Below are 26,377 nucleotides of genomic sequence, written 5' to 3' on the forward strand. Positions count from 1 at the left end.
AAAGGCAAAAATCGATTGCAATTTTTGCAGAACATTATAGCTGCTGTAGTAGGTCAGACAAACAGTCCGTCTGGTCCAGTATCCTGTCTTCTGACAGCAGCCAGTGCCAGGTGCTTATAAGGAAATGAACAGAACAGGCAACCACTGAGTGAACCATCCCATTGTCCACTCCCAACATCTGGCAGTCAGAGGACGGTTTAGGAACACACAGAACATGGAGTTCTGATTATCTTGGCTAACAGCTGATGCACCTATCCTGAGGGACTGATCTAATTCTTCGTTGAACCCATTCATAGTTTTGGCCTTCAGAACACAATGAACACACATCGACGATCCCAAGATACTTTGGCAACCACAGGATTTTTTAAAACATGAGTTATACACCCGGAAGTCAAGTCAAGACATTTTAATAAATAAATGATATTTTGTTCTTGCGCCTCTTTGTTCCTGAGCCTTTAGGGTGCAGTATGGCCAGTTCTGCCTAAACACCTGAATGAATCTTAGTCCACCCTCATACTTTTCCTGGGCTTATCGAGAATATGAAATATGAGAAATCCCAAGTATGACTCCAACCGGTTCCCTTGCATACAGGTCAGTCGGCCCTTTGAATGGTGGGAATGAATTTAACAGGGCCATTCCCGGCATCAAAGGAGGGATATACCAGCAGCCACAGACTAGCTTACAAGATGGGTTGAAGCATTTCCACTTCGAAATAAGTTGGCATCTGAGGTGTCAAAAAAAAATGTATGAAATTATACAGTGACTTGGCTGTCCACAGCTTGTACTGACAGATCGTGGGCCAGATTTCAATAATGAGGTAAACACTTTTTTTCTGAGGTTGTTTCTGACCATGTCGTCAACCACACTTCCAGATCACAGATAGTTGACAGTGAACATGGGCTTCATTGCCCTAGGGAGTTTTTCTTTATGGGCATTTTTGCTGACAAGTTTCCATGAACTCCCACTCTCCTTTGGCAAGGATTACTGCTGGGCACCCCGTCCGGGTTACTGTAACATTTTATTATTTCGTCTCTTTTCACCCACCAAACCTGGCATAACATTTTTTTTTCACTATAACCTAGACATTGCAAAAAATTGGGAATACAGCATAGCTTCACCAGCCCATACCATGCACGAACCAATGGATTGGCTGAAAACACAAACAAGTCCATCAAAAGGTAACGCCTAATATAATGAATGCCAGTGAAAATGAGGTAGGATCAGAGGCAAAAATAGGAAAAGAACAAGTTAAATATTACTTAGACAAGTTAGATGTCTTCAAGTCACCAGGGCCTGATGAAATGTGTCCTAGAATACTCAAGGAGCTGACAGGAGATATCCGAGCCATTAGCGATTATCTTTGAAAAGTCATGGAAGACGGGAGAGATTCCAGAAGACTGGAAAAGGGCAAATCTAGTGCCCATCTATAAAAAAGGAAATAAGGACACCCCGGGGAATTACAGACCAGTCAGTTTAGCGGGTGCACCTGGAAAGATAATGGAGCAAATAATCAAACAATCAGTTTGCAAACACCTAGAAGAAAATAAAGTGATAAGTAACAGCCAGCCTGGGTTTGTCAAGAACTAATTGTGTCAAACCAACCTGATAGCTTCCTTGACAGGGTAACAAGCCTTGTGGATGCGGGGGAAGTGGTCGACACGGTCTATCTTGCTGTTAGTAAAGTTTTTGATACTGTCTCCCAGGACCTTCTCATAAACAAACCAGGGAAATACAACCTAGGTGGATGAAAAACTGGTTGGAAAATCGTTCCCAGAGAATAGTTGTCAGTGGTTCACAGTCAGGCTGGAAGGGCATAACGAGTGGGGTCCCGCAGGGATCAATTCTGGATATGTTTCTATTCAAAATCTTAATGATTTAGATAATGGCATAGAGAGTACACTGATAAAGTCTGTGAACGATACTAAGCTGGGAAGAGTTGCAAGAGCTTGGGAGGATAAGATAAAAATTCAAAATGATCTGAACAAACTGGAGAAATGGTCTGAAGTAAATAGGATGAAATTCAATAAGGACAAATGCAAAGTGCTGCACTTAGGAAGGGACAATCAGATGCACACAGACAAAATGGGCAATGGCTGCCTAGGAAGGAGCAGTGCGGAAAGGGATTGGGGGGTCAGACTGGATCACAAGCGAAGTATGAGTCAACCGTGTAACGCCACTGCAAAAAAACTGAACACCATTCCGGGCTGTATTAGCAGGAGTGTTGTGAGCAAGACACAGGAAGTGATTCTTCCGCTCTGCTCCATGCTGATTAGGCCTCAGCTGGAGGGTTGTGTCCAGTTCTCAGCACCACATTTCAGGAAAGATGTGGACAACTTGGAGAAAGTCCAGAGAAGAGCAGAAAAAAAGAAAAAAAAAAGGTTAAAGGTCTCGAAAACATGACCTAGGAGGGAAGATTGACGCATGATAACGGTTTTCAAGTATGTAAAAGGTTGTTACATGGAAGAGGGAGAAGAATTGTTCTCCTTAACCTCTCAGGGCAGGACAAGAAGCAATGGGCTTAAATTGCAGCAAGGGAGGTTTAGGCTGCTGCATCAAGGAGCAGTTCTTTACAACAGCAGCTGCTTCCAATCTCTACGGAGCAATACCTGCTACAGACAGCACCTTTCTACACGTAGCAATTTCACACACTATACTGCACGACACTGCTGCTGGTGGGCGTTTGCTACATCTGGTAGCAGTTTTAGACAATAGCAGTTTCTTACAGTCCATTGGCGACCAGTTACTGCTACCAGTAGCACACGCCTGCGGGAGCAGTTTAGTTCACTACCCCAGGCAGGGAGGGCAAAGCAGCCCCTGTGGCTGGGGAGGAGCTCCCACCCACAGGGACACCCTGTAGGGATGTAAGGGGGGGAGGCATGGGCGTAGTTTGGGGGGCATAGCCCCCCCCCACTGCTCCCTCCCCCTGATTTCTGTGAGTGCCAAGCAGTGGCCTGTCCGGGTGGGTGGCAGGTTCTGTCCTTCCCACGCTGTGGCAGCTCACGCGGTGACACTCCCCAGCTGGGCTGGCAGCTCCGGGATGCTCCCTGCTGGGTGCTGCTTCTGTACCGGGGTGAGTGCCTATGTGGGGGCAGGGCGAGGCAGTGGGGGAGGCAGAGGGATGGGGCGGGGGGAAGAGAAGGGGGGATGGGGAGTGGGATGGGGCAGGGGGAGGAGGAGGAGGAGGGGATGGGGGAGTGGGATGGGGCAGGGGTAGGAGAAGGGGGGATGGGGGAGTGAAATGGGGCAGGGGGAGGAGAAGGGGGAATGGGGAGTGGGATGGGGCAGGGGGAGGAGAAGGGGGGATGGGGGAGTGAAATGGGGCAGGGGGAGGAGGAGGAGAAGGGGGGTGGGGGAGTGGGATGGGGGGGATGACTGTGAGAGCCACCCCTGGGGGAGCGTTGCCTCCTCACTTCTGGGCATCCGTGTTGGATGCATCCGGAGAAATGGGGGGGGACGTGTCCCCTCACTAGACACAGCCGCCATGTGTCCCCTGGGGGGGGGGTGAGCAGGCTCCAGGCTGCAGCTGCCTGTAAGTCTCGTCTCGGGTGGGGGAGCTGGTGTGCGGTGGAGATTTGCCCTGTGGGCGGTTTCCCGTGGCGAGGGGGGTAGGAGGATCCCCCCTGCCCGGACTGCCTGGGAGCAGGCATGGAGGGGCACGTGCCTGGCCAGGCCCCCACAGCACGGGGGTGATTTGTGTATTTCGAGCCCTGCGCGGATACAAACGTGGATCCGACCCGTGAGCCGCATCCACACCTGCAGCAGCCGGCCGCTCACCCGGGCTAGCGGGGGCGGGAGGGGCGGGTGCTCCTGCAGGGAAGATTTGGTTTGAGGGCAGGGATCGGGGTGAGGGCAGCGTGAGGTGGGGGGTGGGGGGGGGGCCCATCGTGTTCTGCTCCCTGGGGCGATGCGGGTCTCACAGACACTGATCAAAACCCCTAAAATCAGTTGGAAAGTGGCTGGGTGGAGCTCACGGAAATTAGACATGAACTGCGCTGTGTGTTGGTTCAGTGAGTTGTGTGGCACTTTCACTTTCCCTGTTACTTCACCCCAGACTTACAGGGAGCGAGACAGAGGGAGCGAGACAGAGGCGGCTGAAACACGAAAGCATCACTCACCCCATATCTTTAACTTCCCAGAGAAGCTCCCAGGAATGGCAGCGCTCAGGGGTGGAAGGTCAGAGATTTTCTGCTGCAGGGTGGGTTGGTGAGATTGGTTCTCGGTGCCCTTTTAGCAGCTTCTTCGCGTCTGTAAGCTGAAGGCACAGCTGAGTGAAAATGGTTGCTCTGAAGGGATCCTTGAAAATAGCTTCTAGATCAGGGATGGGCAAACTTTTTGGGCCGAGGGCCACATCGGGGAAGAGGAATTGTATGGCGGGCCATGAATGCTCACAAAATTGGGGTTGGGGCGTGGGAGAGGTGAGGGCTCAGGTTGGGGGTGCGGGCTCCAGGGTGGGGCCAGAAATGAGGAGTTCAGGGCGCGGGAGGGGGCTTCGGACTGGGGCGGGGGAGTCGGATGCAGGGGGAAGGTGGGGGCTTCGACTGGTGGGTGCTGGCTCTGGGGTGGGGCTGGGGATGAGGAGTTTGGGGTGCAGGAGGGTGCTCTGGGCTGGGATTGAGGGGTTTGGAGGGCAGGAGAGGGGTCAGAGCTGGGGCAGGGGATTGGGACATGGGGAGAGGCTCAGGGGTACAGGCTCCGAGCGGCACTTACTGCAAGCAGCTCCCAGAAGCAGCGGCATGTCCCTTCTCTGGCTCCTATGCGGAGGCACAGCCAGACGGCTCTGCACGCTGCCTCATCCATGGGCACCATTCCTGCAGGGCCCATTGGAGCACGTAGGAGTCAGAGAGGGGCCATGCCGCTGCTTCCGGGAGCCATGTGGTGCAGCCCCTGACCCTGTGCCCCAGCAGGAGCTCGAGGGCCGGCTTAAAACGGCTCGTAGGCCAGATCCAGCCCACAGGCCATAGTTTGCCCACCCCTGATCTGGCCCCATTGACTCCAGTGGAGCTACGGCCGATGGACCCCAGCTGGGATCCAGCCCCTTTTGCATGCAAATGCCACTTACCCTGGTGTAAAGTGGTTCATGCTGATTCTCATTCACACTGAGTCCCCTTTACAAACCTCTGCTCACTGCACGACCCCGGTGGAGGAGCCAGGACGTCACTGAGAATCAGGCCCAGTTAAGCTGCCTTCAGCGGAGTGACTCCCGGTTTGCGCCGGGGTGAGTGGGGCTGCAGGGATCCCGGGGCTGCAGGGCCAGTGTGAATGTGGTTCCCAGGGGCTGGCGTCTGGAATGCAGCTAATCGGAGCATTTTCTCTCCTTCGCTTGCAGCTGCAAAAAGGTCAGAGGCAGGGTGGGAATGAGCCCTGGCTGGTGGCTGCATTTGATGGCTCTGTGGACTCTCTATGGTAGGTACTTCCCGCTTCACTCTCCTGCTTCTAGAGTGTGATCTGGTGTCACTTTAATGGTCCATTTCCATACTGGGTCCCCCCTCCTTTTTTTAACTGGTCCCCCCCCGTCTGTCCCAGTGGCGCCGCTTCAGATTTTTGGGGGGCAGGGACCAATTTTAACCGTGATTTCAAGGCACCTGAAAACTCTAGTTTTTTTGCAGCTAATAAGTTAGAAATTGGCTGACAGGCGCATTGTATCTAAATCTTTCTACAAGAAAGAAAAAATATAGATACCAACCCCAAGTAAGCCACATTTTAAGTTTATATGTAAGTTTAGAACAATCAGGAGATAATCCAGATTTTATTTTCATATGAATTTTAAGTTGACGGATGTAATTAAAAATACAATTTGAAAACAACTGTACAATCTGCAGAGGGTCTAAAATTATGTGTTTAGCTAATTTGTTTCAACTGGCGCCTCAAAGCGGAGTACAAGCTACATTTACGTTCTAGAAGGGTACGGTCATGGGCAGTGGGTGATGGAGGCCGGGGAAGATTAAGCCTCCCCAAACCTCTGTTAATGCTCCAGCCCAGAGCCTGCACCACCAGCCCAGAGGCCTGACCCCCTCTTACACCCAACTCCATGCCACAGCCCTGAGCTCCCTCCCACACCCTGAACCCCTCATTCCCAGCCCCACCCCGTAGTCCTCATCCCCACACTCCAACCCTCTGCCCCAGCCCTGTGCCCCTCCCACACCCCGAACCCCTCACCCCCAGCTCCGTTGGGTCGCGGGCATCAACAATTTTCTTCAACTGGGTCCCCAGAAAAATAGTTTTAAAACCACTGGTCTAGCGTGTTCCCCTTCATATACAGAACTAGCTGTACTGGTTTAAAACCCCTTCATACCGCTGCAGCTGCAGCCATGTCAACACTACACACTTCTGCCAGCACAGGCTCTGTCTACACTGTGAACTAGGGGTCCGATTCCCCAGCTCACCATAGTTCAGGGATCGCTGCGGTGAGTATAGAGAGCAGTGTAAATGCAGTAGCACAAACAGCAGCAGCAGCTGCAGCCAGTGGGCACATACTCAGCAGGGCTACGCCAGGCCTCTGCTGCCGCCACTTGTCCTGCTGTGGCTCCACGGCTCCTTATACCCCCTACACTGGGTCTAGCTCACGTCTACAGCCCGCTAGTGTAGACGCAGGCCCTGTCTGCGCTAGGAGCACTTTGCCCGTTTCCTATCCCAGCAAAGCTCTTCTCGTGTGGCCAGGCCCATAGCATAGTGTGTAAAACCATCCCCTGTGAGCGCAACAAGCCGATCAATAAAAGCCCAGACTGGCTGGGATAGCTGTGTGCACAAGGGAACTCCTCCAGCCCAGCGGGGTTAAGGGAGGAATTGTACGTGGCAGTGCCCTGATGCCTTTTGTTACTAATCAGTAACCGTGCACTGGCCGTGGGTCTGTGGGGATGGGGTGCACCTGTTACGGATGCACATGTCCGACGGCGACAGGCTCTTCAGCTAGTCTGTGCAAATACTTGGGGAGGGAGAGGAAATATGGGTTCAAAGGCTCCCCCACCAACCTTTGCTTCCCTTTAAGGAGTCGCTGGAGCACAGGCGTCCATCACAGCTCAGTATGGCGAGGACGTCACTCTGGGCTGCACCTTCCACCACATACCGGGGGTAAAACTCCATCGACTGAACATCACCTGGAAGATGCAGAGAGCCGAGGGCGCAGCTCTCCTGGTTCACAGCTACTATGGGCAGAGGGACCTGTGGCAGGGACAGGACAAGGTTTACCGGGACCGGACACAGCTGGACCCAGAGGGAATCCACACAGGAAATGCGTCCCTGCGACTCAGGGCTGTGTGCTTCCAGGACGAGGGCTCCTACCTCTGCTACGTCACCTCTGAGCTGGGAACCTCGACCCAGAAGATTTCCCTGGCCGTGCTAAGTAGGTTTTCTCTGCCTGTGTCCCTGTCAGAGCGTCTGAGACGCAGTCACTCCCTGTGTACAATGTGATCACCCAGCAGAGCCAGGTCTGGTTAAAGTGCTACAATCCCCCAGGGCAGACACAGGCCACGTCTGCGCCAGCAGTGCTTTGCCTTGACTTTCACTCACCGTGTCACGTTATGTTTTCCCACATAGGTTTAGCCCACACAAGCTCAGCGCTCACCTTTGTCTGCCACTAGCAGCTGTATCACCTAAAGAGATAATAGCCTACTAGTGGTGTCAGGTCTTGGAGTTATTCCTTTAGCTCATGGGACAGAAATGAGTCCTTTAGTTCTAAGGGTCATGGGTTCAGATCCCACTGACACCCCAAGCAGAGGGCTGGTGAGGTTTTTGGCCTTTCTGTGCATGAGAATTTTGAAGGAAATGGTCGGTGGGTGCAAACTTTTTACTGCACAGAAAATGCTAAGTAGTGTAACGCTGTTAGTCTTCTCGGTAACGTGGAAGGTCTTTGTGTGTGGTTGTGCATGTGCTGTGTGTGCGTTGTGCGTGTGTGTCATGTAAGTGTGGTGGGTTGGGAGTGTTGTGAAGTAGTGGGTGTGCTGGGTGTCTGTTGTGTTGTGTGCATGTTACGAGTGTGGCATGTTTGTTTGTGTTACTATTGCTGGTTGGTTTCTATAAAACAGAATGAAAAATGTGACAAAAAGTTGCCTCTGGAGCTGGGGTGAGTAATTCTGAGCCTTGTTTCCCGTTCAGGGGAGAGTGAAATGGAGTCTCCCATCGTAGCTCGGCTGGGGCAGGACATCACCCTGAGCTGCCCCTTTGAATGCGGATTAAACCTCCAGCCGTTGAACGTCACCTGGACGAAGGAAGAAGCCGAGGGGCCGGATCTCCTGGTTCACAGCTATTGTAACGGGATGGACACGTTGCAGAGACAAGGTGTCGCTTACAAGGGCAGAACACAGCTCCACCCGGAGAGGTTCCCTCAGGGAAATGCGTCCCTGACGCTAAGGAGAGTTTGCAGCCGGGATGAGGGATTCTACATCTGCCACGTCCAGCCGGAACTGGGGCGGTTTTCGGTGCGGATGCAAGTTACAGTCAAAGGTACGGGACAGCGTATTGTACAAGCCCCGAGGGGTTTCCTACACTTGGGAAAAGCACTTGAGGTATCTCCCTCGATGTGACCTTAACCTATCCCCAGCCTCGGCAGGTTCTACCTCCATAGAGCTGGTCCAGGGTGTCCCTGCTTCCCCCTAAGGTCAATATGGACCATCCGTGCATTGCTGGCTTCTGACCCCCACCATAGCCACACAAGGAAGAGGCCTTGCGGATACCTCAACGAAAGCTGCGGCTTAATGTGCAGCAGAAGGGGAAAAACGAAGCAGTTGTTAGGCTGCACAAGGGATGGGAAGGGAAGGGCTGAGAATGTGCTAATAGCATCCCCGAGAGTTTTTATTTTGTTTTCTGTTTGTCTTTTACAGGCTTTGTGAGCGACTGGCCATCAGCAGTTGCGTTCTGTGTCGTCTTGTGTTTAGCTGCATTATCAATAATTATACTGTATATTATCATTGAGCACTGTCCTTCCTTGCTGCGGAGATTCAGGACTTCTCAGTTTTGCTCCCAATGGAACCAGCAGGCGGGCAGTGACCAGTCTGAGTCAAACCCGTTGACAGCCAGTGAGTCAGCAAATCCAAACACGTTCCTGGCACCACCGGCCAGCTCCTGCCCGGTGAGGCTCAAGACATTTTTGTTTCCTTCCTGTTTGCATGTGCTGGGGGGATTCTGGGGTTGGGTTTCTGGGTGACTAGGGGGATTCTGGGGATTGTTACAAATATCTGGTTTTGCTTTAAACTGTGGCATTGTTTCCTGGTTGGTTTTGTTATTGGTATTGTTAGTGATGGAGCAGCAGCAGCCAGGAGACGCATGTCCTGGGGGATGATGGCGGGATATGGGGGAGAATTGCAAAAGTTGAGCTGCAGCAGGAGGCACAAAGCACAGCACGTAGTAGGAAAAGCTGAGCCTGCAGGGGGAAGGCTGGCGTCGTGGTTAAGGCAGCAGGTCAAGCTTTGCCAAGCTGGGTTCAGCTCCCACTGTTGCAGCATACAGCAAACCCCTCTGGAAGAGCCTTTCAGTTGGAATTGTGCTCCTTGTTCCTGACCAGATAATCCAGCACCTACCAAGCACCAGCTACGTCACATGTGATGCATTTAGGTCATGGAAGGAGAGTGAAATACACAAAGGTAGCTAGGATAGAGCTCTGGTGCTGTAACAAGGTGTCACTTAAAGAGTCCCCTGTCTACAGTGCCAAGCTATTCATGTGTTGTGTGCTGCGGATCCATAGCTCCTAACACAGATTTTCTTTCATCTCCCCAAATGTGAATCTTTTGTAGGAGACAGACTCGAACTCACAGCCCGATGGAGAGGTTACCACCAGATGCCCTGGAGGCTCTCGAGTCATGAGACCAGGTTCTCATGGTGACACACAGTCTTCCAGCTCCTTGGGTAAAATACCATGTTTTTTCATGCTTTGGGGGTTTATAACCAAATCAGCCTGTGGCATTAGCAGCACTTGATGTTTAGCTGAATTAAGACAGGACAAAACCACTTGCTTATTAGGCTCAGGAATTGTTCAAGCTGGTAGAAGATAGGGGACAATGGGCCAAATCCAGTCACTGAGGATCTGGCCCCGGGCACGTCCGCATCCTCGGGAGGGCAAGTCAGGAGATCATAGTTAAAATTTTCAGAAGTGCCAAAGTGACTTAGGAGCCTGAGTCCCATTTTCAAGGATGCCCGAGGCACTTTGGAACCTAACTCCTATTGACTTTGAGTGAAAGCAGAACTGATTTAAGTGACAGGCAGGGATAGTTCCAGCATCCAGTCATTGGGGAGGGGGAGAATTGAGTATTTGGGGTCTCCTGGATATTGCTATTTAAAAAACAAACAGCCTTCCAGGAGTCCAGAGGCTAATTCGACCCCTGGAAAATCTTGGAAATTAAGAATTTAAGAGAGTAAAATTTGGCCCCGGTGTCAGTATTTTGCTGTCTTTTATATAAAGGCTGAGACCTCTATAATCTGCTGCAGTTCCACTGCTTAACATTGGATAATTTTCTACACCAAGGGGCCTTTCTGAGGTTGGGTTGGGGGCCCTTGACAATTGTTTCTCTTTGTGGGGTGGGAAGGGGCACAAATGTGCCAGGCCTGGTGAAAGAACCACCAGGCTCCAAAAGTCCAGAACTTCTAGAGAATTCAGTAAAGATTCGAGAGCTTTGCTGAATCAGGCTCATAATGAGCTGGAGCTCTGGCATGTGACAAAAGCAGCCTCCTTAAATGTCATCAGAATCTTGTTGCCTGTTGACGAGAGACCCTGCTGAGTGTAGCTGTTGGTTTTGATTGTATACAGCCTGTGGAAATGAATCTATCCATAACTGAAATGTGTCGTTCCCTTTCCTTAAGACTGGCAGCCAGTTCAGGAGCATGAACAACAGGGAAGAGCTGCTACAGATGTGGTTTGGGGAGATTTCGACCTGCTCTCTGAAGGAGAAATTGCAGAACTGAAAGCTGCTGTTGCAACAAATACCCCGCCGGGGCTGGCTTCTGCGCTGCAAGAGGTCAGTGAGGCAGTCAAGAATGAAGTGCTCAAAGTTGCTGTAGTCGGAGAGACGGGATCTGGAAAGTCATCTTTTGTCAATGCCACCCGGGGTCTGAAAGAACATGATGCAGATGCTGCTGAGACTGGGGTGCTGGGAGAAATGATGGTGGAGCCTCAGGCTTATGCATATCCCGAACACCCCAACGTGACACTATGGGACCTGCCAGGGATCGGGACAATGAACTGTCCCTTAGATACTTTCCTTGGGCAGCGTCAGGTCAGCCATTATGACTTGTTCATTATCATCTCCCATGAGCGCTTCACGCACACCGACGCCAGACTTGTGGAGGAGATTCGATCGCTGGAGAAGATGTTTTACTTTGTCCGTTCCAAAGTGGACTTGGACGTGGCGTCTGCACGGAGAAGAAACGGCCGTGAGGAGAGCGCCCTGCAGACGATCAGAGAGGACTGTACATCGCACCTGGGAGGAGAAACCGACGTTTTCCTTATATCCAGCTGGGCCCCTGACAAGTTTGATTTCCCCCGCCTGCAGCGAACGTTAGCCGAGGAATTCCGCCGTCACAGGGCGAGTGCTTTGCAGTGGGCTCTCTCAAAGAGCTCCTTACCCATTTTGCGAAAGATAAAAGTGCCATTATAGGAGGCAGAGCAGATATGGGGCCAAACTCTCTATTTGGGTAGCTCCAATTTACGCCACCAGATTATTTGGCCCATGTCCTATTTTTGTGTCCCTCTGCCAGCAAAGCCAGGAACCTGCGATTTATTAACAGTTCCACTGGCCAGGGAGTCACAGTTCTTTCCCCGCTCCCCTGGTGCTCTGGGTGGGGTTGGTGTGATGGTTTGGGGAGCTGTGTCCAGACTTTCTGAACTCTGGGTGATGCATGAAATTGTATCACCCTGTCGTAGAAAGCCGGATCCACCTCCACCGACAGTGCACGCAGCTGGCACACACCGGGAAGGCACTAGACATTCAGCCATGGCACTTTGACCACACTCGCTCTGCTAGAGAGCTGCAGCCTACGGGAGCAAAAACAGTTTGATCTTCCCTGTCCAGAGGGAAGGGAGAAATTACACAGCAAAAAAAAAAAAAAAAAAAGGCCTGAGGCACCAGGTCTTAGTGCCCGTGTCAATTGACTTGGTCGTGCTCCACAAGGCTAAGAATAGCCATGTAAACATGCCTGCTTGGCAGGGGCACTATTAACAGAGGGCGGGCACCTGCCCCTCCCCCACCCCAGGTTCGTCTCGCAATGGAGTGCAAACAGGAAGAGGAACCGCTGCTCCCTGCTCTCCCTGAAGGCCTTGGGTGGGGTCTGAGAAGTTGCTGCAGGCACAGGGTTGTCCCCGCCCCCACCTCTCCTGCTCCGGGAAATGTAAATTCCCCAGCTTTGGCCTCTGTGGCTGAGAGCTGTCTGCATGGCTCCGTCCGTTCCACCCTGAGCAGAGCGGGTGTAAGGAGGTTCCCACATGCCCCCTGAGAGCCTGGGTGCCCATTAGCCCTCCCAAGCAGCTCTCACAGCCCCGGCACCGGAGGGGACTCAAAGCCCTTCCTGTGGGGAAATAGCTCCTCGCTCCCCCGCTGGTGGGACGGGAGCCAGGGGAGGGCAGGGCCTGGCCAGCCTTGGCCCAGAGAAGGGACCCAGCGAGTGCTGAGCTCCAGGAGTCTCCCCCACAAAGCCGGGCAGTTTTATTTCCAGTGTCACCCTTGGTGCTGCCCTGAGACCTTTCAGTCGCTCCTGACGGAAACCTGAGGACGTTATTGTCTGTACCTCGGTGTCTCCATCAGCAAATACAAATGTTTGCTTTCTGAAATTAGTCTATGGACTCTGGGACTTCTTCACAGTTCCTGGAGGGCTCTTAATTGTACCAGGTTGTTACAGCCTGGGAACAGGTCTCTTGCCTAACTTCCTTAGTATCTGAGAGTGCCCTAGAAAGGACAGTGTTTAGAGGGCAAATTTTCTTAACATTTAAGATGTCTAGTGTCAGATTGTATTTTCTTTCAGGCACGGTTAAGAATGGCCCAGTTGGGTCACTTGTTAGTATATAGCTGGCTTGTCAGCCTGAGAGAGAATTTGGGGTTTGATTTTTTGATACTTTTATATCCTTACTAATATGTGTGAACAAAGACACCATGTGTCTTGCTTCTGCCTGGCCAGCTGGGTTTGTTACTATCATGGGACGAGATAAGGGATGGAGCTAACGTGTTACAGGGCATGGTGGGAGAGTAACATGAGCATACGCTGGGAGGCTGCCTGGCTCCTTTCTCAAGCCAAGGTCAAGCAACCCTTTAGGATCGTCATGGTGGATGCGGGGGACGCAGACATAAGAAACGCTACAAGCTTGGCCTTGGCCTGAAAACTACCTCACTCCTTACCCCTCTCATGGGGTACAAAAGAGGTGGGACGAAGACCCCAGGCATACGACCCCCGAGAACGGAGCATGACCATAAGTTGTAAGGCAGGAGTCGGCAACCTTTCGGAAGTGCTGTGCCGAGTCTTCATTTATTGACTCTAATTTAAGGTTTCATGTGCCAGTCATACATGTTAACGTTTTTAGAAGGTCTCTTTCTATAAGTCGAAAATATAGAACTAAACTATTGGTGTATGTAAAGCAAAAAATGTTTAAGAAGTTTCATTTAAAACTAAATTCAAATGCAGAGCCCCCCGGACTGTGGCCAGGACCCGGGCAGTGCGAGTGCCCCTGAAAATCAGCTCGCGTGCCGCCTTCGGCCCCCGTGCCATAGGTTGCCTACCCCTGTTGTAAGGGGCGTAACTAGGCGAGTGCATTGCAGGTATATCGGGGTCTGCTAAGAAGGAGGTGGTGGAAATGGGGAACAGAGACATGGGCCGGGCTCTGCGGTGTCCAAGCTGGGAAGGGAACACTGGGTTACAGACTCTGCCTGCCTGTAGAGCTCTGGACATGTTTGCTTGGAACTAACTCCAATAAACATGGCATTGCCTGCACTTTGGACTTCTGATCTTCTGCTTTCTGTCTGCGTGACAAGAACCAGGGGAGGGGGTGAAAGGAAACCCCTCTAACATCACTGTAGATACAGACTCGGGATTCCGGTATTACGCAATAGAACTGAACAGTTTCCAGAGGCTCAAAGTTCAATTTTTAAATTTGTTTTCTTTTGTGCTGGAGAAATAGCAAATGCATCGTATAAATAGATTACAATGTTTACAACGTTATTTCTAGTTACTGAGTAACTTAATAAGAAAAGAACACACATTGCCATTGGAAAAAGTCATTTTTTTATATATTGGAAATACACCTTCAGATGTGTCGGAGCTGATGGGAAACCTATGTTGGCCAAGCTGTTGTAATATTTTCTTTCCAATTATCACTTGAAAAGCTTTTTGGCTATTCTTTTTATTTAAATAGTGCCAAAACAAATTTGTGTTCTAATTTGTTAGTCATTCCATGTTTCAGAAGAATGTTTGAGGAGAAACACTACTTTAGACTTTATAACTTTTTCATAAGAAATGAGATACACAAATTAAAAGTGTGTATATTTGCTTGCTTATAATTTTCCAAAAGGTCATATAAATGAAAAAAAAGTATGAGGGTGTTTGAGGGGATTGGTGTGATGCGGTAAGGACAATGATATTGAGCAAATATGCTTCATGAATTTTATTTACCAGTTAAAGTTATTAGTTCTTGTATTCAGGCTCCAAAACTGATAAAGGACAGGAAATGCAAAGTAATGCCTATTGGAAAACATTATCCCAGCTATACAGACAAAATTATGAGGTCTGAATTAGCTGTTACCACTCAAGAAAGATCTTGGAGTTACTGTGGATAGTTCTCTGGAAACATCCATTCAATGGGCAGCAGCCGTCAAAAAAGGGAACAGAATGTTGGGAATCATTAGGAAAGGGAAAGATAATAAGAGAGAAAAGATCATATTGCCCCTATATAAATCCATGGTACGTCCACATCTTGAATACTGCGTGCAGATCTGGTCACCCCAGCTGAAAAAAGATCTATTGGAATTGGAAAATGTCCAGAGAAGGGCAACAAAAATGATTAGGGAGATCGAACAGCTTCTGTATGAGGAGAGAGTAAAAAGACTGGGAATATTCAGGTTGGAAAAGAGATGACAAAAGGGGGAATGTGACAGAGGTCTATAAAATCATGATTGTTGTGGAGAAAGTAAATAAGGAAGTGTTATTTACTTCTTCTTATAACACAGGAACTAGGGGTCACCAAATGAAATTAAACAGGCAGCAGGTTGAAAACAAACGAAAGGAAGTATTTCTTCACACAATGCACAGTCAACTTGTGGAACTCCTTGCCAGAGGATGTTGTGACAGCCAAGACTATAACAGGGTTCCAAAAAGAACTAGATACATTTCTGGAGGACAGGGCCAGCTAGAGTTATTAGCCAGGATGGACAGGGATGGTGTCCCTAGCCTCTGTTTGCCAGAAGCTGGGAATGGGCGACAGGGGATGGGTCATTTGATGATTCCCTGTTCTGTTCATTCCCTCTGGGGCACCTGGCACTGGCCACTGTCGGAAGACAGAACACTGGGCTAGATGGACCTTTGGTCTGACCCAGTAGGGCCGTTCTTATGGTACTTCAAGGCTTGGGTTTGGGGAATATCTTGCTGTATTATCTCCTGATTGTTCTAACCATACGTATAAACATAAAATATGGCTTTAATTGGTGGTTGTACTTGTATCTTTTTCTTTCTTTACATAGGAATTAGGTACAGTGCTCCTGTCAGCAACTTTCTAAGTTATCTCCCAAACAGAGTTTTCATGTGCCTGAGGAGCTCCTCGAATCAAAGTTAAAGTTGCCCCCCAATCTAAAATGGCACCGCTGCCAGACACACAGCAAAAGACAGCTGAGATCTGGGCTGCCCAGACATAGCCAGAGACAGGCCCTGCCCCTACGAGTTTACACAAACACAAAAGATGAGAGGGGAAATAGAGGCACAGAGCGAGACCCCAAGCAGGCCAGAAACACAGCCTGCATCTCCCGACTCCATGGCTAGTGGGCTAACAAACCACATGCCTCACTTCTTCACTCAGTCTTTTAGCTCCGCTCCCTTGTTCGCCTCTCAGCAGCAGGCTCCGTGCCGCCTGGGACGGGGCGTTCCCGGGGGGCTGCACAGGTCCTGGCAGCTCAGCTCAGCTCAGCGGCAACGCTACAGGACAAGTGAAATCTGAGCCTGGCAGCTGAGCCATCCGTGTGGTCTGCTGTGGGATCTACCCCCTGCTTCCCTGCAGCCCTAGGAACACACTCAGCCAGTGGGGGCAGAGCCAGGGGCTCCCTTGTGTTGTTCTCCTCTGTCCCAAGCCTCCCGCCAGACTAGCCTGGGGACCTCGAGAAGCCGGTCGCCGATAGAAACACCATGTGCATCGTTATTAACGCTGTAGGTTTCCTGGCTAGGGAATAGGTTTGAGTCCCTCACTCGCTGTTGGGTCTGTGTTACAGTGTTACCGTATTTTAACAATCAAAAAAGAGGATGGGGAGTCCCGCCCTAGCCCTGCCCCCATCCACTCCCTCCCATTTCCCGTCCCCAACCCCCCCCGCTCCTTGTCCCCTGACTGCCCACCCCCTACCTAAGCCTCCCTGCTCCTTGTCCCCTGACTGCCCCCTCCTCAGACCCCCCCCACCCTAACTGCCCTCCTACCCCCTACCTGTCCCCTGACTGCCCCAACCCTTATCCACACCCCCACCCCCAGACAGACCCCTGGGACTCCCAGGCCTATCCAACCACCCTATCCACTCCCCCACTCCCTGTCCCCTGACTGCTCCGATCCCTCTCCGCGCCCCCGCCCCTGACAGCCCCCCCAAGAACTCCCGACCCATCCAACCCTCCCCCTGCTCCCTGTCCCCTGACTGCCCCCTCCAGAACCTCCAGCCCCCCGGCCCCCTTACCGTGCCGCTCAGAACAGCGTGTCGGGCTCCGCGCGCACTCCCCAGCGGAGCGCACAGCCCGGTCCCCGTCCTGGCGGAGTGCGGCGGAGCGGGCGGCGAGAGGAGCACAAGAGCTGCCGGAGGTCACCCGGACGGTGATCTGAAGCTGCAGGGGAGAGGAGGGGGGAAGCGGAGGAGAGGATCTGGCTGCCAAAGCCCCTTGCCAGTGGCTCAATCCAGCCGGCTCTGCATGGGGGGGAAAATCCCAGACATTTTTAGATATTTACAAATTCCCCCCCCGGACGCTATTTTTAACCCAAAAAGCCGGACGTGTGCAGGAGAGTCCGGACAAATGGTAACCCTAGTGTTACATCTCCCTCTGCATCCTGCCCCCTGAGCCAGCCAGTCCCCACCTGGGGCCAGCACCGCCGAGAGGGAAAAGGCCCCATTTCCCGGGCCTGTCATTTCAAGCAATAGCACGACAAACCAGGCCACAGCTGATGGTTTCTGCCTTTGAAAGGTAATTGCTTGGCCTGCTCACCACAGGTTAGCGAGACGCTAATACAGTGTGTACGTTCGGTAGCCGGTGTGTTCTCCTTGTCACACTTGTTTTATACTCCACTAAACATGTATATTTTGGGATTGAGTGTCAGTGTTTCCGAACCTCGTCACTCACACAAGACTTTGCATTAATTCAGGGCTGGTGGACGGGTCAGTGCTGGGTCGCAGGCACAGGAGTAAGTGTGGGCCGAGCAGAAAATCTTAGGCCTTGTCTACACTACAGAAGTTTGCCACGTGCTGTACTGTTTGGCACCTCTCAAAGGGTTGAAACACACGTCTGGCCCACCTCCAGCATTGCTTCAGCTGTTTGCTAACCACGCTGGCTGCTGCCCGGCATCCTCGGCGCTTCATCAGATGTAAATTAGCCCCCAGCTATTTCTAAGCCAGCACATTTATCCTTAAGGTGAAAGTCAGGCAGGGAAAACACATTCAAAACAATGAAAGTACCTGCGCTAATAATCTTCCCAGAACTCACCCCTAACCCCAGCAGGGCCCTGGCAGCTGATCAGTCCTGCAACCCCCCATCGGGGTTTTTCTGTGGTTATAGGTTTGTCAGAGCTGTTAGCGCAGAACAGGAATCCCCAGGAATAGGCGAAGTCCTCCCAGCCCTTCCCAGGAAGCACTGGGGCTCTTGGGAGGTGGTGCAACCAGAGTCAATTTGCCTAATAATCCCCGCCCCTCGCCATGTTCTTATATCCCGGAGGTGTTGTGCTTCCCCTCCTCCATGGAATGACATACAATCCCTGCATGGACAGTGGGTGGAGCCCCAGCTGCGCCCCTTCCGCCTCCCCCCCCCATGGCCGGAGACCCCAGACCACCCCCCTCGGCTGGAGGAGCCCTGATCCGGCTAGAGTCCCAGGATCCCCTCCCTCCCTCCTCTCCGCGGCGGGTGTAGTGCGAGAAATTGCTATCTCCAATACAATACACCCATACAGGGTATACAGCCCAAGACAATACACTCATAAAGGGTATACAGCCCAATAAAATACACCCACACAGCGTATGCAGCCTTTGATCCCCCCTTCCTGGAGTTGCTGTGCAATGGGCCAGTCGCCAAGGGAAAGTGAGAAGGTCTCATTACAGGGGGAGGTTTCCAGCAAGACTTACAAGAACTTTTATGTGCATAGAAAGATTACGGCTTTCAAGTTAGTTTTGGAGCATCAGGGTAATTCAGGCTCCTGGCATGGCAAGGATATATACAATATTGTCCCAATGCAATGAAATCAACAAAGTTAAACATCTTAATGTGTACACCTTAGACACATCAGCCGAGTGTCTCACACACACACACACACACACACCATTCCCGGTCTGGGGTCCTGGACACCAGCCCTACTCAGCCCGCTGCCGGTCTGGGGTCCCGGCTGCCATCCCCTTGCCAGCTGGGGTCCCGCAGGCCCCGCTCAGCCTGCTTCTGAACTAGGCGAACGGAACCCCAGGCCGGCAGCGGCTGAGTGGGCCAGCGGCGTAAGATCAGCATTTTAACTTAATTTTAACTTAAGCTTCTTAAACATTTTGAAAACTGTGTTTACATACAATAGTTTAGTTATATAATATAGACTTATAGAGAGAGACCTTCTAAAAAACATTAAAATGTGTTACCGGCACGTGAAACCTTAAGTGAAAGTGAATAAGTGAAGACTCAGCACATCACGTCGGAAAGGTTGCCGACCCCTGCTCTTGACACTACCAGAGCAATCAAAAGTGGGCGGAGATTATAGACACCCACTTTGAGGCCCTTCAAAATCATCATGAGCACTTGAGTTTGTACCCACCGGAACCAACGGGGCAATTCACACCTCACAGAGATTGTTTCGGGCTCTCTGCAACCTTACGCTTGGGCTACACTTAAAACGTAACTATGTACAGCCATGTCTGCACTACAAAAGAAACTCAACCTCACTTAGGTGGGCGTACAGCTGCCGCACTAATTAAATTGCATGCCAGTGCAAGTCTACACGTCACTCCTCGTGTCGGCTGTGCGTGTCTGTCACTTGTGCTATCAGTGTGGGGCATTGTGAAACGGCTCCTGAAAGCGGGTCACCATCAATCTAAGCAACGCAGTGTCTACCTTGACACTGCGTCAACCTAACTACATCGACTTTGACTCTACACCGCTCATGGAGATGGAGTTATTACGTTAGCATAAAATAAATCAACTGGAATATAAATACTGCACTTACATTTCGGTGGATAGTCTATAGAGCAGAATAAACACGTCATTGTCGATATGAAATTTTAGTTTGTACTGACTAGGCGAGTGCTTTTTATGTAGCCTGCTGTAAAACTAGAAAATGTCTAGATGAGTTGATGTACCCCCCTGGAAGACCTCTGTGTACCCCCAGGGGTACATGCACCCCTGGTTGAGAACCACTGGTCTATGATGTCCCATAATGGCCTGTTTGGATTCAATGAGCAGGAGATGGGCAGGAGATAACCTCTCCTGGGGCAAACCAGTATTTCACACCTGATGAGGTTTCTTTCCTGACTGGGTTTACAGTTTCAGAGCAAACATTTTTACAGTGCCCTCAAGTATTACCTTATATGTAGCAGGGGATATAGACATTAAAAGCGAGATTATTATTTTTATTTATTCACACAGGCAGCCACTCACAAGTATTGCCTAACATCTGAACACATTTTTCCAAGCTTAACATCGATATTAGCAATCCTCATGCACAGACGGGTTTCCAGCTATGAATTTGTCAGGGCTGAGCCCTAGAGTCTTGGCATGAGCTGGCACCTGGTCTGCCAGTGTCACACCTGCCTCCAGCTGAGATTGGATTGGTTGGGTTTTTTTCCATGCATTACAGGCAAATTGAGTTCTTGGTGATGTTGTCTTGACTTTTTCTCTTCTCCCTCCAAAGCCTTTGCCAGGACTCTTTGGGTATCTTCAGCAAGGTCGCTTATAAAGTTATCCAGCATAAACACCGTTGTGCCAAAAGAAACTTGTGCAGAAAACAATGCCCCGACCACTGGCACACTCCAGGCAAAGTAAGTCAGAAACGTCACTCCCTCACCTACACACTTTTCCAGCAGCTTCAGTACAAGGTCAATTTTTATGTCTGTGGCCAGTGGAGACCTTATCACGGCCTTCAGATCTTCCTCCCGCTTCCCAACCTGCTCAGCGAGTGCAGAGAGGGAGTCAGAATTCAGGCCAAAATCCTTGCAGTAATCTCTCATGCAATCCATCAAGGCAGCCATGTCAGCAACAAGAGAAAGACCCGGAAGAGGAATGGCACCAGGGCCGCCCGAGAAGTCAGCTTGTTTCCGTGTGGTCTTCTGCAGGGCTGTTTTCTTCTCTTGCAGGGTCCAGCATGAGGTGTCAAGCAGCTTTTGTAACATAGCATGGCGGAGTTCTTGATCCAGACTTTCCTTCAGGAGGGGGAAATCGTGCTTGTCGGATTCCCAGCTGGAGAGGAGAAAAACCTGAGTGTCGTTCACCCCTGCTCTCTGCAGGTGGGCTTGGCAGTCCTCTCTGATCTGCCGCAGGGTTCTCGCCTCACTATAGTTTGGTTTTCTCTTTTCAGCCCCCAAGTCTTGGTCCACCTTGGAGCGCACAAAATAAAACTTCTTTGCGTTCTCCTGGATCTTCCGTGCAAGGTTGGCGTGGATCTCTCTGAAGCGTGTAGCGGTGACAATAAGGAAAAAATCATATCCTGACAAGTATGTATCAGTTATCTTGTGTTCAACTGACTGAAAATGTGGCGTTCCGATTCCTGGAAGATCCCATAAGAAAACATTAGGGTATTCAGGATGTGAATATATGGTTGACCACTCAGTTGTTTCCACCATCCCGACCTCGGCGGCTCCTATATCATCATCAGCTAAGCCCAGGAAGGCATTGACAAACGATGACTTTCCAGAGCCCGACTCCCCGACAACGGCAATTTCGAATAATCCGGGTGACTTCATCATCTGCTGCGCTATCGAAGCGGCTTTTCTAAGGTTTCCGACTTGGACAGCGGCTTTGAATTCTTCTTCGCTCATAGTGGGAGATTTATTCTCAACCACTGCTGGGTCAATGGACATTTACTGAGACTTCCTGTGAGCTGCTCAATCGATCTAAGCGGCCTGCCTTTGAAAAGGAGAAGAAATATTTCAGTTATTAAAAATAAATGGAATTAATCTCCCATATGACCCTCCTGTTATATCTACCATAAGTCCTCAAGACCTAGGGCCAGATCCTGGAGCTACGTCTGTTTTATCCCAGCTGGGAATCGGTCCCCAATCTCCCCAGTGGAGCTACGGCCCATTGACCCCAGCTGGGATCTGTCCCACTGACTCTAATGGAGCTACGGCCCATTGACCCCAGCTGGGATCTGTCCCACTGACTCTAATGGAGCTACGGCCCATTGACCCCAGCTGGGATCTGTCCCACTGACTCTAATGGAGCTATGGCCCATTGACCCTGGCTGGATATCTGGCCCCATTGACTCCAGTGGAGCTACGGCCCATTGACCCCAGCTGGGATCTGGCCCCATTGACTCCAGTGGAGCTACGGCCCATTGACCCCAGCTGGGATCTGGCCCCATTGATTCCAGTGGAGCTACGGCCCTTTGACCCCAGCTGGGATCTGTCCCACTGACTCTAATGGAGCTATGGCCCATTGACCCCAGCTGGGATCAGGCCCCATTGACGCCAATGGAGCTATGGCCCATTGACTCCGGCTGGATATCTGGCCCCATTGAGTCCAGTGGAGCTACGGCCGATTGACCCCCGCTGGGTATCTGCTCCCTAATTATTGTGTTATTAGTACTATTATATTTTGGCCAAGCAAAGTGAGGTCCTACATGCAGCTCGATGGCATTTCTCGGCTCTGTTTGTCTGTCCGTTGGACAAGCAGAACAGGGAAACGGACACACTGGGTACGTCTACACTGCAGTAAGGCACCCATGGGTGGCCCGTGTCAGCTGACTCGGGCTCAGGGGGCTTGGGCTGAGGGGTAATAAAATGACAGTGTAGCCTCTGGGCTTGGGCAGGATCCTGGGCTCGGGGCCCCTCGGGGGACACGGGCCAGCTGCAGATGTTTTATTGCGCCTTGAAACAGCTGTGAGGGAGGGGGGAGAAGAGGGAGAGGCGGGGCCGGGGCGGGGATTTGGGGAAGGGGTCCAATGGGGCAGGGAGGGGGCGGAGTTGGGGCAGAGACTTAGGGGAAGGGGTTGGAATGGGGGCAGGGCAGGGGCGGGGAAAGGGTGGAGTCGGGGCAGGGCTGGGGGTGAGGGGGCGCGAGCGCCCACTGGCTTGTGCTGGGAGGTGGTTTCCCTCCAGCCCCCCAAGTCTGCTTCTGGCCCCCACAGACCTTGGGCGCAGCCCCTCCCTCCCCCCGCGGAAGCCTGAGGCCAATCCCACCCCATGGGGGGAGCTGTGTAGGGCACCACAATGTCATGGGATGGCCCTGCTGGGCCCCTCCAGGCATATGGGTCCGGAGGGGGGCAGGCCCGGCTCCCGCTCTGTCCTGGCCGCTTCTGAGGGGCCAGAGGGATCCCTGACCGGCCCCAGCAGTGCTGCGGGATCAGCCCATAGTCACTTCCAGCCGGCCCCCCGGTGAGTGCGGCTGGGGGGCGGGAAGGGCGTGGGGCAGTGGGTCTCTGGAGGGGCAGTGGGGATTGGGGGGAGGGTACTCCTGGGGGAATGAGAACAGATCCCCTGCAGCTGAGAATGCCCGTGGGCTTAGTTTGGGGGGGGCAGTGCCCCCAAACAGAGGCGAGGCGTGGGGGTCACAGGCCACTGCCTCCCCCCCCTTTCTGCAAGCACAGAGCTGCCTGGCTGGAAAAAGAGGGGGCTGCTCAGAAAATGCCACTTTCTGGGTCCTGGTGCTGGTCGCGCTCCCCTTCCGTGTGCGGGGAGCCTCCTGTTTTCTGTACAACCGTGAGTGCCTATGGGGGGAAGGGCAGGGGCAGGCTGGGGCTAGGGGGGACGGAGGGGGTGGGGTGGGGTGGGGAGGAGAAGGGTCAGTGGGGAAGGGACATGGGATGGGGAAGGGAAGGGGATGGGGGACATGGGGGCGGGGGGGGGAAGCTGGAGCCCAGCATGTGGCATCCCCTGGGCAGAAGCTGGGGCTCCTCTGTTAAGCCGGCCCATCAAACCCTCACCCTGACAAGCCCCCACCTCCCCTGCACCTGTACCACCCCGATGAGCCCCCCGGACTCCCTCCCCACTGAGCTCCAAACACCTGCACCTGGATCCCCTGCAGAGTCCCATTGCCCCTGCCCCTGGAACCCCCCAAATGAGCTTCTGTGCATCCAGATCTCCCACTGAGCCTCCCGCATCCAGACTGCCCCTCAGAGACCTCTCCTACCCCCACCTGGATCCCCCCACACTAAGTCCCCCTGCGCCTGGATCCTGCTGCCGGGCTGAGCCTCTCTGCCCACACCTGGTGTGCCTGGCACAGGGGTGCAGGGCCCCAGGGTGTTTCTGGCCCTTGCGCTGTGTCAGGGTTGGGTGCAGCCTCACTGCCGAGTCCCTGTCCCGGGGTGGGGTGGGGGGTGGCTGCAGGGTATTCGCCCACCCCCATGCAACCAGCAGCCTGTGCTCTCCACTGCCGTGGTGGAGCCTCCACATTTATTGATTGACAAATACAATTTGCAGAATTTTAAAATATTGTGCACAGAATTTTTAAGTGTTGGTGCAGAATCCCCTCAGGACTATGGGGTGTAGAATCACAGACTATCAGGGTTGGAAGGGACCTCAGGAGGTATCTAGTCCAACCCCCTGCTCAAAGCAGGACCAACCCCTGACTAAATCATCCCAGCCAGGGCTTTGTCAAGCCTGACCTTAAAAACCTCTAAGGAAGGAGATTCCACCACCTCCCTAGGGAACCCATTCCAGTGCTTCACCACCCTCCTAGGGAAATAGTGTTTCCTAATATCCAACCTAAACCTCCCCCACTGCAACTTGAGACCATTGCTCATTGTTCTGTGCAGCTGTGGTGGTGGGGCTGTGAGGAAGAGGGTGGGCAGTGGGGAGGTCTATGGGCAGGGGGTGCTGGGCGAGCGGGGTGGTTTGCAGGGGGCTGGGCAGTTGGGGTGGGAGGCCCGCAGAGGAGGTCTCTGGGAGCAGCTGGGCAGAGAGGTCTGCGGTGGAGGTCTCTGGACAAGGGGCGCTGGGCAGCAGAGTGGGGCAGGGCGGCGGTGTGGTGTGGGCCCGCCCCCCAGGGGAAGGGGCTGGCAGCCCAGGGCCGGGCAGGCCAGTGTGCATCTGGCAGCTGCAGCTTTGCAAACAGGGCCCTCCTGCCGTGCTGCTCCCCCCACCCTGTGCCCCATTGCCCCCAGGCCGCCCTTCGCTCTGGAGACTGACCATCCCGCCCCCCTGCACCTTGCCCCACGAAAAGTGAATCCGGCACTGCATTTGAGCTCTGCTAGCCAAGGGAGCGGGCGGCCGTGCACTCCAGAACACCCAGGCCCTCCCCGAAAATAGCCCCGGGTCCGTCAGCTGGTTCATTTCATTTCTGGTTTTGTAACTTATGGCAGGCGCGTGCAGCACCTGGAATAGGTCCCTTTAAGATTTTGCATGGAAAGATAAATACATGAACACAAACAAAAGTTTTTAGTGACAGGCAAAGCCAAGCCTGGGGCTGGGCGGGAGGGCAGCATCCCAGCAGAGGGACGAGGCTCTGGTCCTGCCCCATCTCTCCGGCTCTGGTCTGCTCCCCCCCCAGGCCAGCTGCTGGGGTAACACTTGACCCACAGGACCCCCCTCCACACACACACCTGTGTCCTCGGGTCTAAATAATACTTTGTCCTGTCATGAGTGCCGGGGACTGGACTAGAAAACCCCTTGAGCTCTCTGCCAGTCCTATGACTCTATGAATCGAGAGCTGGGAAAAGACGGGATTTCTGTTTGTTGGCAATTTTGAAAACTCAGGGGAATAAAAAGCATTTGGGGTTGAGCCGAAAACAGAGCTTTTTAAAACTGTCAGCTAATGAACAAGTTAAATGGTTGTTTTGCTTTGGGACAAAGGAAACGTTTCGTTTGAGTTCTGCCATTTTTTAAATCATTGTGGAATTAAAGAGATCCGAGGAAATTGTGACACAAAAAGCCACTTTGAAACTTTTCATTTACAAAATGTCATGTCTGGTTTTTCCTGCAATTAGGCTGCCCCTCTTCCCAAACGGATAATTTGGCAAAAGCAACTGAAATCCACAGAACATTTCAGTGTCACCAAACCTGCATTTTATACACACACACACGCACACACACACACACACAAATGTTTTGGCCAAACGGTTTTGCCCAGCTCTAAGGACAAGCCCCTGGAGTGGTCTTTGGCTGGGTTATCAGGGTGGAGTTGAGTGTGGAATGGTAAACACGGAGTATCTAGAAGCTATTTTCAGTGAGGCCTTCAGAGCAACCATTTTCAATCGTTTGCGCCTTCAACTTACAGACTCGAAGAAGCTGCTAAAAGGACACCGAGAACCAGTTTCACCACCGTGGAGCAGAAAATCTCTTACCTTCCACCCCTGAGTGCTGCCATTCCTGGGAGCTTCTCTGGTGATCCTTTGTGTTTCAGCCCTGTCTCTCTCTCTCTCTTTCTTCCTGTAACTCTGCGATGAAGTAATACGGAAACTGAAAGTACCACATATCCGGGCTAGCTGTGTTAGTCTGTATCTACAAAACCAAGCAGCGGTTAGTCTTAAAGTGCCACTGGATTCCTTGTTGGTTTTGAAAGTACCATGGAATCTATTGAAGCACACAACAAAGTTCAAGCCTAATTGCTGCGAGCTCCACCCAGCCACTTTTCAACTGATTTAAGGGGTTTAGATCAGTGGGGGGGGGTCCCGCATTGTCCTCTTTGCTTCTCCAAGCAGAGGGGACTGGAATTCTTTTCATCCCACTTGGCTCAGGAATTGCTTAGTGTCTAACATTCTTCATTTCTTACCTTTCCCCTCAATCCCCTCATCACTACATTGTCTATAATCAACCGGCACAGAGCTCTGGCTGTTACCTGAGGGTGAAATTGTTTTTCTGGAACATTTAAGCAATTAAACAGTTTTATCTTTTTTTCC

The 26,377-nt window shown here is 52.0% G+C and overlaps 3 protein-coding genes across 4 annotated transcripts; 2 read left to right on the forward strand and 1 right to left on the reverse strand.

The window, feature by feature from the left end:
* Positions 1 to 5,335: 5,335 nt before the first annotated feature.
* LOC123351920 (CD276 antigen-like) lies at positions 5,336 to 9,583 on the forward strand. Its single transcript, XM_044991611.1, has 5 exons — positions 5,336 to 5,403; positions 6,986 to 7,339; positions 8,092 to 8,439; positions 8,817 to 9,064; positions 9,497 to 9,583. The coding sequence occupies exons 1-5, from the start codon at positions 5,355 to 5,357 to the stop codon at positions 9,581 to 9,583; spliced, it is 1,086 nt and encodes a 361-aa protein (XP_044847546.1). The 5' UTR covers positions 5,336 to 5,354.
* Positions 9,584 to 9,731: 148 nt separating this feature from the next.
* LOC123351365 (interferon-inducible GTPase 5-like) lies at positions 9,732 to 11,983 on the forward strand. The gene is made up of 2 exons (XM_044990658.1): positions 9,732 to 9,837; positions 10,789 to 11,983. Exons 1-2 carry the CDS (start codon positions 9,792 to 9,794, stop codon positions 11,580 to 11,582), a joined length of 840 nt encoding a protein of 279 aa, XP_044846593.1. The 5' UTR covers positions 9,732 to 9,791; the 3' UTR covers positions 11,583 to 11,983.
* Positions 11,984 to 19,961: 7,978 nt separating this feature from the next.
* LOC123351788 (interferon-inducible GTPase 5-like) lies at positions 19,962 to 25,941 on the reverse strand. Of its 2 annotated transcripts, none has more exons than XM_044991423.1 (2): positions 25,823 to 25,941; positions 19,962 to 21,447 (listed from the first exon to the last, which is right to left on the reverse strand). In XM_044991423.1, the coding sequence occupies exon 2, from the start codon at positions 21,399 to 21,401 to the stop codon at positions 20,127 to 20,129; it is 1,275 nt and encodes a 424-aa protein (XP_044847358.1). In that variant the 5' UTR covers positions 21,402 to 21,447; positions 25,823 to 25,941; the 3' UTR covers positions 19,962 to 20,126. The 2 variants fall into 2 exon arrangements, with proteins under 2 accessions (XP_044847358.1, XP_044847359.1); XM_044991424.1 differs by lacking the exon at positions 25,823 to 25,941 and adding an exon at positions 25,082 to 25,184.
* Positions 25,942 to 26,377: the final 436 nt, after the last annotated feature.

The sequence above is a fragment of the Mauremys mutica genome, chromosome 17 (genome assembly GCF_020497125.1).
Source record: "Mauremys mutica isolate MM-2020 ecotype Southern chromosome 17, ASM2049712v1, whole genome shotgun sequence".
NCBI classification, from domain to species: Eukaryota; Metazoa; Chordata; order Testudines; family Geoemydidae; genus Mauremys; species Mauremys mutica.

What these genes read in the sequence shown, in the direction of transcription:
- LOC123351920 (XM_044991611.1), top strand. Translation starts at nt 5,355, where the DNA reads ATGAGCCCTGGCTGGTGGCTGCATTTGATGGCTCTGTGGACTCTCTAT. An exon ending in GATTTCCCTGGCCGTGCTAA is followed by an intron (nt 7,340 to 8,091) that starts GTAGGTTTTCTC and finishes TTTCCCGTTCAG; the next exon opens with GGGAGAGTGAAATGGAGTCT. An exon ending in GATGCAAGTTACAGTCAAAG is followed by an intron (nt 8,440 to 8,816) that starts GTACGGGACAGC and finishes TGTCTTTTACAG; the next exon opens with GCTTTGTGAGCGACTGGCCA.
- LOC123351788 (XM_044991423.1), bottom strand. Translation starts at nt 21,401, where the DNA reads ATGTCCATTGACCCAGCAGTGGTTGAGAATAAATCTCCCACTATGAGC.
- LOC123351365 (XM_044990658.1), top strand. Translation starts at nt 9,792, where the DNA reads ATGAGACCAGGTTCTCATGGTGACACACAGTCTTCCAGCTCCTTGG. An exon ending in ACAGTCTTCCAGCTCCTTGG is followed by an intron (nt 9,838 to 10,788) that starts GTAAAATACCAT and finishes CCTTTCCTTAAG; the next exon opens with ACTGGCAGCCAGTTCAGGAG.